Below are 15,079 nucleotides of genomic sequence, written 5' to 3'. Positions count from 1 at the left end.
GCCCCCTTGTGGCTAAATAGTTAGGCAGTAGCGTGAAAGGTCTTGGTCAAGGGACCCCCACTGGATGAAGCTCATCATTTCAGTTAATCTATCTATGTCTTCTGCTTTGATCTATTTGATATTTCTTCTACGATTTATGTTGAATGCTCTTCCTAAAACTACACTGTGTATTAACTGTACTTGAGACAGGCACAAGCAGGACACTAGTTTTTGCCCTGTGAAGGCTGCATTTATCTTTTTTTTTTATGTCTACATATCCATCCTTACATCCTTTGTCTTAATTTCTTTTGAGGGGTTTTCATTTTTTGTCGTTGCAGTTTTTACAGTGATTTTTTTTATTTTTGCTGGATATTTTGGGACCTATATTGGTTTGGTACAAAAAAACGAAAACACACATTAACTGTCTACAGCATAGCTTGTACGATAAGTTAAAGTGACCACTTCTCTCGCATCCACACGTAGCTACGCATTCTTTTAACACCATTCTCAGGCTCTACATACAAAACTTGTTGATACTGAACTTTTACCAGTCAGGGACTTGGTATTGAATTATGAATGGTGTCCCTTTTAATCCATGGAAGTGCCGACCATTGGAAAAATTGATCATGGAGGAGACATTATTCATTGCGGTTCTAAAAGTAGCTTAAGAGTTTCTGCTAACCTAGAGTTAATTTTTTCTTTTAACATGACAATTTTCTGTGGATGGTCTAAGGATAAAGTGTGAGCTTGCAGATCTCCCAACCCCATGTTGAGGTCATTACCGCAAGCTTGTGTCTCAGAGTCTATAGAGAGGGATCGGTCCGACTGTCCGGCCAGGGATAAGGCAAGCGAAGACTTGCCCACGCCGTTCTGTCCCAGTAGTACTATCTTCAGTGCTCCTCCGGAGCTTTGATAAGCTGGCTGGGATGCCGCCGACTGGCTGAAAGACTCAACCCGAGGCACCGTCGTGTCACTGATAGGCAACGTGGTAGGTTCTTCTATGCCCGGGATCCAGTCGCAGTCCTCGGACACAGCTTCTTCCCTCCGTAGCTGGTGTTTGACGGGCAGAGGGGTGCTCCCTCGCCGGAGCGGCGGCGCCGTCGTGAGAAACATACTGTACTAGAATTACAGGAAGACAGATAACAGAAAAAAATATTAAGGGAGCATTCCAAATCTACTTGTACATGAGATCAACAGTGTCTACCCTCGTACATGTTATCACTTAAAATTGGGGGGAGTTGGTGCTCTCCCATCACTTTGTGTAAGAAGGAGAGAGGTGATAAAAGTGGAGGTGAGATGAATGAGGTGGCAGCAGGAGAGACAGATGCTGATGAAAACGTATGAGGGTCAAAGTAGAGACAAGAGAGCAGACGGGGGTAGGAAGGATGAGGCGGGGGAGGGTAAAGAGAAGAAGGAAGGTGCTGAAGTATCGCAAGAGACAGCAGGTTGATAAGGACTCACAGTAAATTAGGTGAAGATCTGAGAAGAAGAGGAGGCGGCGTTTGTGGGGGGGGGGGAAACAGCCGAGTAGCTTTCTATTAAAGGACTGACGATGATGAGCAGTACCGCAGAGTACAGTGTGAATTTAAAACAATAAAAAGGTGGCCATACTCTGTGGTGTCAAATAGTGAAAATCAATAGTTGAGAGTGATGACGATTTGGTCCAGGACAATAGCTCATCTGAGAGAACTGTGCGCAACTACAGCAGGTCAACCAGAGATGACCCTCATCAATATTAATAGAGCAATTAGTCCGGCTCCAGCAGCACCTCTGGCCATCAGTGGCTTCAAGCCTGTCTGTGTCAGCGCCAACTACAGCACTGGCACTTAATTAAGGAGGGCTGACACAAACAGAAAAGATGTACACTTTAATCTAAAATCAAACTTGTTCTGAACCTCATATAAAAGAAGGTTTCCAATTTGAATATCTTTAATTCTTTTGATACTTTATTGCTGCTCAGCGGCAATGAATCCTCACGACGAATATTTGATCAGGTTACTAATGAGCAAAAAAAAAGAGAGGGTTAAAAAGAGAGATGAAAGCAGACGTCTAGGGAAAAAAAGGCCACTGCTACAAAAATAGGAATCTAATGCATTGAATAAAATGTCTGGATTATTATTAGTTCTTTTACAGCGTAGACTTTTTCTTTACCATTTCTGCGGATAACAGTGTTGGGTAGCCAACTAATAATGCATCAACAGATGTATTGATTTGTTTTTTCAATTAGGGTCACAATAATTTAGAAATGCGAATAGCACTAATTTCAGATTTGGGCTTTTCTAACAGTTTTTTTCTTCTGTTGACAAGTTGCAAGTCATTTAACAGCATCCATATCTGCTTTTATTGATGGCGATGTAGCAGAGATTTTATATTTATTTATTTATTTATTTATAATCGTGCAAGTTCTCCCGTTTATAAAAGATGAGAGAGGCCTGTAATTTTCATTATAGGTACACCCCAAATATGAGAAACCAAATGAGAAAAAAAAATCCAGAATATCACATTGTCTGATTTTTAGAAAATTTATTTACAAATTTTGGTGAAAAATAAAAAAAGTTCAACTCAATACTGTTATATATCCTTCAGGTCAAAACCATACCTGTTATATACCCTTTGTTGACAATGACTGCAGTCAAATGGTTTCTGTAAGTCTTCACAAGGTTTTCAAAAACTGTTGCTGGTATTTTGGTCCATTCCTCCATGCAGATCTCCTCTAGAGCAGTGATGTTTTAAGGGCTGTTGCTGGGCACCACAGACTTTCAACTCCCTCCAAAGATTTTCTATGGGGTTAAGATCTGTCGTACTGGTCCCTTTGTTGAAAAACAGCCCCAAATCATGATAATTCCACCCCCAAGCTTTACAGTAGGTTTGGTGTTCATTGGATGCAACTCAGCATTCTTTCTCCTCCAAACACGACGAGTACAGTTCTTACCAAAAAGTTATATTTTGGGTTCATTTGACCATTTGATTTCATCTGAAATTCTTTCAGACCTTTTCTGAATCATCCACATCTCTCATATCAATATCTATCTCCATCTCTCTCTCTATATATATACTATATATACTTTTAATAACCAATATAAAGCACTATGAATCTGCTTGAGTAAAAGCAACTTTTCTATGTCATACAATTGCAGTGCTTAACACTGCGATCAACAAATAAACTGAGTTTTACAATTTTTTTACGCTGAAATTCAGGCAGAGATTTTCTATGTCGTACTTCAAAAAAAAAAAATGAACACTTTCGGTACAATATCGGAATATGTATCGTACCGCCGACTCTTGCCGTGCACCCCTACTATATACTACTCTTTGTAGTGCATTAAATCGCATCTTGTATGTATCTTGGGTTGGTACCGCCTTATCTCAGGACCTGCTCCTGCTCTATGTGCCCAGAGTGCGCACAGAGATCGGGAAAAAGGCTTTTAGATTCGCTGCAGCACAGTTTTGGAATGAACTCCAGAAAGAGTTTAAACTGAAAAAATTGGTTTCTCTGGACTTTTTTAAAATTAATTTTAAATGAATGTGAGACAAAGCTATCAAACCGCAAATGCTTTATTTAAGACTGCCTCTTATGTTGATTGAGTGTGAGTGTAAATGAGAAATGTGTGTTATTACTGTGCTGTTGTTTCTTGCAAAGGAGATTTTTAATTTCAATTAGTTTTTTATCCTGGTTAAATAAAGGTTAAAAAAAAGGTTTGTTGTTATGTATTTTTGGAAACGTATTAAAGATAAAATATGGTATTATGCATGGTTCATGAGTATCTGAGCAAGCACATTATGAACCAAATATAATGAAATATTAATGTGTAGCTCCACTAGTCTTAGGTTGCAGGTTTTAATGATTTTAAATCAGGTACGCGGAAAGAAAGTAAGCATGCAGGACAGGGAGGTACTGAATTAGGACACATTGCTGGGGGAGGCTGTAACCCACATCCGCTAATGGAGGGTGAGAAGCAGGATCTTCTCTGGACAGGTTGCCTGTCTAGAACAAAGCTAACACATTGAGACAGCTCTTCGGGGTTACACCTACAGTGAGATTACAATCACCAATCAACCCTACATGCATGACTTCAAGCTCAACCAGAAACCCTCATAGTCACATCCATTGCACCAGTTTGGTATGGCATCGAAAACAAGGAGACATTGCTGTGCAGTGAAGCATTGTGTTATCCTATATAAATAGTGGGATGTCTTTTTATAGCATGTTAAATGCTATAGGGGTGGAGTATTATGATACTACGTTAGGCTGTATGGTATAGTGAAAAAAAAAAAAAGGGAGACAAATAAAATGTATGAACAATCAGAGAGAAGGGCTTGACATTTTCAGTTACAAAATAGCAAAATGTCTTTTTTCACATTCATGAAAATAGAAAACTAAAGAATTTCTATCATTAACATCTGTGCATGACAGAGTTTTAGGGGCACCAAATACTCTGTCATAAGGATATTATTTTCAATATAAAACTATATTGTCTCGCTAACAGACTTAGCATTTTCGTGTTTGTGTAGCCAAAGGAAGAAGTAATCGCTCATGATTAATTACTATATTGGTTCTTTTCTGTTGTTGTTTCTATTTTTTTTGTAAACAGACCTTTGCCCGATACATTTGTGGTTCAAATCTTGTAAATTCTCAATTTATAACTTATAAATTTATAATTTTATTCTCGTAAATGTACAACTTTTTTTCTCATAGTTTTGCAACTTTATTCTAGTAAATGTATTTAGTTTTGGCCCTAATCCTCTGTCGTATCAGTGTAAAAAGAAGTAAAAAGAAAAATGATTTTTACTGTTCAAAGTATGTTAGAAAGAGAACAAAGTTTAAAGCTTTTTTTTTGTAAAACTATGCCTTTTTTCCCTCATAATTTCATGTTTTTTTTTTGTTAAATTACTACTTTTTTCTTATAATTTAACTATTCTATTCTTGTGAAATTACAACTATTTTTCTTCTGATTTTGCAACTTTATTCTTGGAAATTTTTCATTTATTTTCAATTTTCATTGTGGCCCAAAATCTCCGTCATATTTGCGTGAAACAAATAAAAAGACATTCTTTTCATTTTTAAAACTATGTTAGCAAAAAATAAATAAAGCTGTTATCTTAGATAACTTTATTTAAATTAATAGAAATGATTTGAGAAAAACAACAATAAAACATGAAAACACAACTAAAAACTAAAAGATAAATAACATGTTTGGTGAGGAAAAAAAACTAAAAAGGATGATAAATATAATACGCTCTGAATTTTTAAAACTGACTTTGGTACAAGTCTGAAGGAGGATATAGAGATGACTGCATGAAAGGGGAATTTATTTATCAGATGGACTTATTGGTGGCAGATTTTGGCCTTTGGGAGATTTCGGTCATTGTTTCTGTTTTGGTGACGAAAAGGATGATGTCAGATATTAGGAAACTAATGAATTTGGGGGTAAAAGTCAAGATTCAACATCTGCTCAGCGTTTGGCATATTAACAGCATGCTCTGCAGAGTCCAGACGCTTGTAAAGACTAAAATGTAAGATTGGAAAAAAAACAAAAAAAACAATGAAAGCATATTCAATTAAAAGAAAACAAAAAACTCAATTCTTGCATAGCTGATCTTTTACCTAGGAAAGAGATGAGATGAAATCTGTTGTTGTTTTGAACAAAAAGCAAAGTCCATGATTCTAACATGTTATAAAGACCGCAGAAAAGAAAATTAATTGTGATTTTTTTTCATTTTCGTCCACTAAATTTCCCAGGTGACTCGGTAGTTTCCTCTCTTTGATCTCAAAGGAAAAAAAGGCTTTGAATTTAAATGCTTGTGTTAAAAATGCTTTGATGTATTTTTTTCAAGCTACAAAAGCCTCAGATTTAAAACGGTTGGATTATTTTTTTTAGATCTGTTTTTTCTCGTCTAACTTTCTCCCGCTGCTGGCTTTACAAATAAAAAAAAAAAAAATCAAAGTTTATCCGTTGGTGCTGCTGTTTATCATGATTAGCTTAACAACAGGAAGTGTTTTTTTTCCATCGTAGAATCCAGAATTGTAAAGCAATTTATGATGAAAGCATATTGTTTGCAATATATGTAATTTTATGTTGCAGCCTATAGTAATGCATTGCATTTTCCACACTATAATGTCCACTCAAAAGTCTTAACTTTTTTTTTTTTAGGAAACACCAGTGTGCCTTATAATCCAGGGCGTCTTATAATATGGATTCATTCTGGTTGTGTTTGCTGATGTTGAAGCGATTTTAAAAAGAAAATGTCGTCTGTGTTTTTACAAGTTGTTAACAAGTTTAGGTTTTATTGTGCCTACGCTAACGCTGCTAACTTGAAACAGTGTCAGATGATGTTTGTTTTTTTTATGTTGCAAACAAGATTGAGCATTATTGCTAAAATGCTAAAGTGGCTAATGTAGCCATATCACTCTGTTTTTTTTTATTTGTTATTAACAAGGTTGAGCATTATTGCTAATATGCTAAGGTTGCTAACGTAGCCATATCAGTCTGTTTTTTTATTTGTTATTAACAAGGTTGAGCATTATTGTTAATATATAGTGCGTTCGCCATTTTTTAGTACTGTCCGAACATCCCGAATCCAGTGTCCTAGAAATTTCCCACAAGTCTCTGCGAAAAACCAGTGTGCATCGATGCTCACCAGATCGGTGAATATAGACCACAATGCACTGCTGCGTCTGAACAATTTTTGCCCAAAAAATTTATTTAAATTTATTTTTTTTTAATAAATCATCGTTTTTTTACTTCAGAAGACAGTGAAGACTAATAACTAATCTTAGCAGAACGCTCATATCAATTAGATTTTAACTTTGTGAAATCAATGACATCACTTAATTGAAGAAAAGAAAAAAGAATAGCGAGTATGGTATCTGAATTGCTTTTAAAGCTCAGGACACTACTAGTAACGCACTATAGTTTTTTAAGGAGTTGGGGCTAGGGGTTAGGTAGGGAATTCGGACAGAGCCAATGGGTTTCAGTAAAGACCGGAGGCGTGGCCAAATGCATAGTGCGCATGCGCACAACACATTCAGACGTGCTGAGTTAGCTCACTCAGAGCAGCTGATCAATTAAACATGTCTGTAGCAACAGCTACAGACAAGAGCCAGCGTGTCGGGGGATAATCTCTGTCCAGAAACTGGGCCAAACAACAAATATGACATGAAAATATGGTAGTTTTATTCTCATACACACACATAAAAACAGTACTGTTGTGTGTAGTTTAAAGACCCACAAAAGGCTCAGAATAAGTTATTTTGAGAAAAAAAAATGATTACACCTATCTTGTTTACATCTGAACTCTTGAAGTCAATAGCAAATATTACTCAACGAGCAGATCAGAACCTTAACATCTTAAAAAGTCTGGGGGGGTAAAAACATACTCTAATTAAAGCAGTGATTAGCAGCCAGAGTGCAACTGAGGTGAAACAAAGTGTAGTACAGTCCAGGGAAACGACAGGATTCCCTCCCTCTGTGCGCTTTTGTGGCAGCTGTGGTGCGCGTCAACCCGCCGTGAATGCGCGTCGCCTTACCTGGTCAGCCATGGTGATCGTGAAGTCCTGTGTTTGTGAAGCGAAGACTGGAAGCTTTTAGGTCATCCGTGCGGGCTGCAGAGCGGGGATCCTTCACAGCGGCGGGGCCACGCCGCGCACAAAGGAGACGCACCGCGATGCGTTCAACGCGCCCCTGTTCCTGACGCTCCAGAGCTCGAGCATGCCTTCCCGGTGGTTTGAAAGGATGCAGCGCGCGTGCGAGACTTGGGTGGGTTGTAGGAGTGGGGGTGGAGTCGGGGGGTGGATTAAAAAGCTACACCTGCGTTAAAAGGGGCGGGAGGGGGGGGGGGGGGGGTAGGCGAAAAAATAAAAAATAAAAAGTCATCGACACCGTTGCGCATGGGTCTGCTCCCTTTAGGTCCTCCCGGTGGATGGCCGTTTCCGCGCTTCCCGCCCCACCTCCCGTTAATACCTGCGTCTGTGTCTCCCTCACTGGAAGTACTTATGAGGAGGCTCGTCAGTGGGGGGAGGGGGGCAGTTCCTTTCATGGACGGAGGAGCATCCCTCACATCCGTCTGCTGAAGCAAATGCGGATCTGGGCATCTTTGTCAAAACAGGCTTTGTGGCTTTTAAATGGGGTAAGGGAATAATAGGAACGGCCGCCAGAGGGAGCCAGAGAAAAACATCATTGACAGTGTGCAGTTGGTGGGGGTTTCTGAAGGGGAACGAGAAGTAGTACGGGGAAACAGCCAGTGGCGGAGCTACAACATTTGATCGGGGGGGACGGTGGAGTTTGGAAGGGTGGCAAATGAGAACAGTAGAGTGGAAGGTCATTACAAACGAAAAGATGAAAAATACACATTTGAATCAGTTTTATTATGGCCCGCAGCAGCAGTCACTGACTGCAAGGACCATATTTTTTCCGCAGTTCGACAGATTTCGGCGCCTTTCAGCGAAAATTTGACCCCCGCCACATACTCGAAAAGTCACCAAAATGTGCCCACCTAGGATAAATTGAAAATGAATTTTTCACAAATTTAACGCCACAGAAGATGATGACATCACGGCGAGTGATTCCGTAAAAATATGAATGGGCCGAGAATCGCGGTTAGGCCGAAAAAAATGATTTCAAAATACAGTTACCAAACCAAAACACACGTGTTGGGGATATCCCCCAAAAGTTTTGAAATCATTATGGGATGGCCACACGACCTACGGACCCACAGAAATGTCGTTGAGCTTTGACCTTGGAAAAAGGCAGTGATTTTGCATTTTGAAAAACAAAAAACTCTTCCAAGGGATTTGTAGCGATCGTCTTGTAACTTCTCAGGCATCCATAGCAAGGTACCGTGGACAAAATGTTGGAATTAGAAGTTGTAGATTTTGAACGGAGTGTGCGTTGCAAATTCGCAAACCATTGCGATTTTATTAGCATTTGAGGGCACAAATTAGCATTTCTTACACACAAATTAGTGTTTGAAAGCATTTTATTCGCAGTTTGAGGGCACAAATTAGTGCTTTAAATGAGCATTTTGTCAACATTTTGAGGGCACACATTGGCACTTTTGCACACAGTTTAGTTTTTCAAATTAGCATTTTGTTAGCATTTTGATGGAACAAAGTAGCATTTTGAGGGCACACAAGATCATTCTGTGCACACAAATTAGTGTCTTCGATTCCTACTACTAATTTGTGCCCTCAATATGCTAATTTCTGGCTACACAATTCTAATTTATGTGCTTAAAATGCTACTTTGTGCACACATGATGCTAACATATGCACAATAAAAGCTAATTTGAATGCACAAAATGATAAATTGTGTCCACAAGTTATTAATTTGAGGAAACAATTTGTCTTTTTTAGTGTCATGTCCAGGGCTCCGTCCAATTTAGCAGTAACGTCTATTAACATTATATATCTGAAAACACACTACTGTGTCTGTGGAGATACACTTGTCATTGCAATATAAACACAGTATAATGGTTGCCTGCCTGCACAATTTCACCATAAAACAGCAGAAAGTTGTTAAATTCGAACCTCTTTTTCTGTCCATCTTCCATCCTTTCAAACTACTCTTCTGTGTCAGTTTCCTCTCTCCATGCATTTTGCAAACTCTGCCGATGAACATCAAGATGCTTTGGCAGTGACACACACTCAATTTTGGTGCCATTTGGACGCAGACCCAACTCATATCCACCATCTTTATAGTAAAATGAATCCAGCACAAAGAAGAGTGCTCTAGTTCTTTCTCCTTCCAGGAAAAAGAGAAAAGTCCAGGGGCAAAGGAATGTTGGCAGAAATGTTCAGAAGCTGTTTCCTCCGGATAGAAGTCCTGTTAACACGACTGCTGTTATTATGCAAGAATTTGATCATAATAGTTTGAAGGCTATTGGAGCAGATCATTTAGTTAATCACTGAATTAAGCAATTTACATATACTTTTTTTTAATTGATTCTACCTTAAGCATTCATTAGTCAGCTAGTGTTAGTTCTGTGTAAATATCATTAGTCCTAATTAAGATTTAAGCTACTTTTAAAAGTGTTAATGATCAGTACTCGTTTCGACTAATTTACACGTTAGTTACAACAAAGCATGTGCGTCAGGTAATTGTTTCATGGTGGGAACTTTCAGTTCTAGGACTTCTATCATTGACCAGATAAAATCCCTGAAGGAAAAGACTGAGCTTTTGATTTTTTTAGACAAATAATTGTGTCACCGTTGACTATGAAATTGTGCAAATTGGATTTGTGATAATAAATTTCCCTAATGGAAAGACACACTCAAAAAAAAAACTCACATTTATCAAAAAAATGTTTTTGCTCTTGGAAGAGGTGCTTTTAGAGGCGTATCAAAATTGACATATCTCAAGAAAACTGCAACACGTTTTTTGAGTTTGATGAGTCGGATAGATGGTGATGCCAATGCTCTTCTTGGGAAGAACCGCCTTGGGCGCTGCACAGCGGGCGCCACAAGAGGTCCCATAGCATCACACAGCTCATCAAAGGTTGAGCGTGTCATGCGGAATTGTTGGATCCATAGCTCCTCTGTAAAATCACCAACCGCCATTTCCCAAAATGGCTTCATCCATAGCCCCTCCCACATGTACTGAGCTCGCCGCTCCATGGCCTTAATAAGACGCAGAAGTCTCCTTTGATAAATGATAATGAGCGCTAGCACTGTGGCAAAAACTTGAATGCATCTGCTGTAAATCATTGTTCACATCCATGTTTTTGAACTACTTGTCTCATGAGTTCGTTTGAGTATATTCGCACAATTATGATTAAATGGAAAAAGTGTAATAGTGAAATTGTGTTTTTTCAACATTTCTAAAATTTTGATAAAGTTTTGAAATGGAAATGCATCTACTGTTAGTTTAAGAGGCAAAAATATGTTTTATTTTTAAAACCACAAAATGCAAAATCTCACCAAGTATTTTTCTCTAGGTTATAGTTTCAATATTTCATGATACTTGATAGAAGACGAAATTAACTGTTTAGTGAGAAGTGACGACTTGTTTTAAGACAAGAAATCTTGAATATTTTGTCGAGTCACATTTTAACCTTAAGAAGCACAATAAATTAAAGAGTTGACAAAAAGTTCAATTTTTTGTTGTTAAGGTGGGCTTTGATAAAATCAACACAAAGTTTTCAAAAATCTTTTTTTTCTTAGAAATGGATTGTATCAATTGATATGTTAGGGGATTTAGTAAGTTTTTCTCACAATAATGTTGTTTTAGGATTTAGAAATATTAACATGATGTTAAAAATAAATAAATCACATTAAAACTTTTTTATAAATATCAACATATTTTGCATTATTTCAATACAGCAGATAGTCATTTAAAAAAATCAACAATAAATTAGTTATTTTTGCCATAAAGTGATTTTAAAATTCACGAAAGCCACCATTTTGAAATGAGCAGAAAAAGTGCTTTTAGTGCCCCTAGTGGAAGGATTATGAACTAGAGGGCAGAAAACATGGAAAACGTTTAATGCAATTGTTTTTTATTGAAGGTTTGGTTCATGCTAAGTGAGATATGGCTCTCAGTAATGCATGTATCAAATATTATACAAATGATTTTATAGCGTTAAGAAACATCACTATTTAAATACCTTTTTTAAATTTTTTTTATTTACGTTATATTTTTAAGCAGAAGTTTTATTTTTGAGTAGTGAGTGGTCTTGTTTTTACAAAACAGACTTGCTTGATTTAAGGAACCTGGAAAGTTTAATTAGACTCATAACTTAATAGTAAAAATGCTGCCAACAACAGTAGGACCAAAGTTGAATCATAAATATATATTTACATATAATTTTTAAGAGAAATTTATATTAAAATATGTACATGTAGTCTTTCTTTCAGGACCAATTCTATTAGTTCCACTTGCAGTTTGTCATATATCTGGTTTTGTATGCTTTTTAACCTATTCAGACATTTTTTTCAAGTATAGAAGGAGAACTAGGAAGTAACAGCTCATGTGTGTGCAACAGAAAAAGCCTTTACATAGTTTAAATAAGAAAAAAAAGCCTGCTGCCTGTTTGAACGGTAAACATTTAAAATCTGAGACAGAATCAAGTTTCTGTTTGAACCAAAGAAAAAAAGCCATTAGTGAAATCCAATAATAAAACATTAGAAATGCATCGGTACAAGAATTCAGTCTCACAAAGGAAAAAACAAAACAATAAATAGCCTCATTACAACAAAGACAAAACAACAAAGAGGTTCATTTATCTCCTTTATGAGTGTTTTTATTGATAGATACTCAATACATATAAGACAAATGTGTTTCTATTTTGGGTAGATATAGTTTTATAGGCTTGCATTTTATTAAAAATCATTTTTAATGTATTAGTCTGGCTAAGAATGGTTTTCTTCTCTATAGCTCTTTGTATTAAACAAATACTCCCTCTGGGATTTTAAAGTGGTGCTTAATGACAGTTAATGGGATGGCATCATTTTAAGATTAGAAACAGCCACTATGTACATTTTGTGCATATTTTGCGCATATTTCACGGATGAAATTGATCATACGTGAATATACGTGGAAAAGGTGAGAAAAGGTGTGGCCTTTACATGAATTTTTTTTTTTACAGATGGGTCAAGTTAAAACAACAGAAGAAGTATGAATAGATCACGCAAGGAAAAAGTAAATCTACGTAAAAGCCTAACATTTTGTGCATATTAAATACTTATTACATAAGTATTAGGTCTGCTTTAACACAAAATAAAAAAAACGTCCCTCTTTTTACAAAATAATCTTTTCTTTCAGTATTTTTACATTATTGCAAATACAGTACAGACCAAAAGTTTGGACACACCTTTTCATTCAAAGAGTTTTCTTTATTTTCATGACTATGAAAATTGTAGATTCACACTGAAGGCATCAAAACTATGTATTAACACATGTGGAATTATATACATAACATACAAGTGTGAAACAACTGAAAATATGTCATATTCTAGGTTCTTCAAAGTAGCCACCTTTTGATTTGATTACTGCTTGGCACATTCTTGGCATTCTCTTGCTGAGCTTCAAGAGATAGTCACCTGAAATGGTTTTCACTTCACAGGTGTGCCCTGTCAGGTTTAATAAGTGTGATTTCTTGCCTTATAAATGGGGTTGGGACCATCAGTTGTGTTGTGCAGAAGTCAAGTGGACACACAGCTGATAGTCCTACTGAATAGACTGTTAGAATTTGTATTATGGCAAGAAAAAAGCAGCCAAGTACAGAAAAACGAGTGGCCATCATTACTTTAAGAAATGAAGGTCAGTCAGTCGGAAAAATTGGGAAAACTTTGAAAGTGTCCCCAAGTGCAGTCACAAAAACCATCAAGTGCTACAAAGAAACTGGCTCACATGCGGACTGCCCCAGGAAAGGAAGACCAAGAGTCACCTCTGCTACGGAGGATAAATTCATCCGAGTCACCAGCCTCAGAAATGGCAGGTTAACAGCAGCTCAGATTAGAGAGCAGGTCAATGGCACACAGAGTTCTAGCAGCAGACACATCTCTACAACAACTGTTACAAGGAGACTGTGTGAATCAGGCCTTCATGGTAGAATATCTGCTAGGAAACCACTGCTAAAGAAAGGCAACAAGCAGAAGAGACTTGTTTGGGCTAAAGAACACAAGGAATGGACATTAGACCAGTGGAAATCTGTGCTCTGATGAGTCCATATTTGAGATTTTTGGTTCCAACCACCGTGTCTTTGTGCGACTGAGAAAAGGTGAATGGATGGACTCTACATGCCTGGTTCCCACCAATGAAGCATGGAGGAGGAGGTGTGATGGTGCTTTGCTGGTGACAGAATTGGGGATTTATTCAAAATTGAAGGCATACTGAACCAGCATGGCTACCACAGCATCTTGCAGCGGCATGCTATTCCATCCGGTTAGCGTTTAGTTGGACCATTGTTTACTTTTCAACAGGACAATGATCCCAAACACACCTCCAGATTATGTAAAGGCTATTTGACCAAGAAGGAGAGTGATGGGGTGCTGCGTCAGATGACCTGGCCCGGTCACCGGACCTGAACCCAATCAAGATGGTTTGGGGTTAACTCTGACCACAGAGTGAAGGTAAAAGGGCCAAGAGGTGTTAAGCATCTCTGGGAACTCCTTCAAGACTGTTGGAAGACCATTTCAGGTGACCACCTCTTCAAGCTCATCAAGAGAATGCCAAGAGTGTGCAAAGCAGTAATAAATTCAAAAGATGGCTACTTTGAAGAACCTACACTATGACATTTTTTCAGTTGTTTCACACTTGTATGTTATGTATATAATTCCACATGTGTTAATTCACAGTTTTGATGCCTTCAGTGTGAATCTACAATTTTCATAGTCATGAAAATAAAGAAAACTCTTTGAACAAGGTGGTGTGTCCAAACTTTTGGTCTGTACTGTACTCCTGTGTGTAATCAGTACAACAGTGGATAAGTCAGAGCATCAGTAAACACAATCAATGGAAAAGGGAGCGATCCTCTCAGCATGCCTGCTGAGCTCGACTTAAATTCGAAGCCTCACTAATCTGCTGTCTTAATTAAGCCTCATCAGGGCATCGGAGAGCTCCGTCTTGCAGTGTAACGGTAGCAAACGAGGATGACAAAGATAAACACTCTCATTAACCAACGGGATGGTATTGACTGAACACCCCCCCCCACCACACACACACACACACACACGCACACACACACAGACACGCACACACGCGCGGTTAATCTGGACACCGTGCTTGGAATATGCAGCCCAGGAGGTGCTTAGGCTGCAGTGACTAAGGCAGAATTGATGGACACCCACAAGGGCACAGATGACTTTATCTGTCATCATCAAATGACTATGTCTATTATGAAAAGAGCTAGAATTGGTTCAGTGCACTCTCCCACTGAGCACTGGGGTATCCGGGCCATTTTACGCGGTGGCCAAGGTGGAAGAGAGGAGGGGGGCCTGTGTGGGATTGCTGCAGTTTGAATGACAGGTGATCAATACATGCACAAACATTAGCTCACAATGTCACCTGCTTAGACCAATGCTCAATAGAACCCTAATATTTTTCAGATTAAAGAAAGAACAAAATGTTGCATGTCTGCATATGGTTCATTTTTGTCACAGATT

The 15,079-nt window shown here is 38.0% G+C and overlaps 1 protein-coding gene across 1 annotated transcript in view; it reads right to left on the bottom strand.

The window, feature by feature from the left end:
* The window catches only part of rem2 (RAS (RAD and GEM)-like GTP binding 2), a 46,205-nt gene extending 38,135 nt beyond the window's left edge, over positions 1–8,070 (bottom strand). Inside the window, exons 1-2 of the mRNA XM_023965306.2 lie at positions 7,508–8,070; positions 762–1,098 (exon numbers count right to left, since the gene is read on the bottom strand). Coding sequence (XP_023821074.1) covers positions 762–1,098; positions 7,508–7,519 — 349 coding nt within the window. The 5' untranslated portion in view covers positions 7,520–8,070. The remainder of the gene's footprint in view (positions 1–761; positions 1,099–7,507) is intronic.
* Positions 8,071–15,079: the final 7,009 nt, after the last annotated feature.

This window comes from Oryzias latipes, chromosome 17, assembly GCF_053564925.1.
Source record: "Oryzias latipes strain Hd-rR chromosome 17, Olatipes_Hd-rR_3.1".
NCBI lineage: Eukaryota > Metazoa > Chordata > Actinopteri > Beloniformes > Adrianichthyidae > Oryzias > Oryzias latipes.
This window is presented reverse-complemented; position numbering and strand designations above follow the sequence as displayed.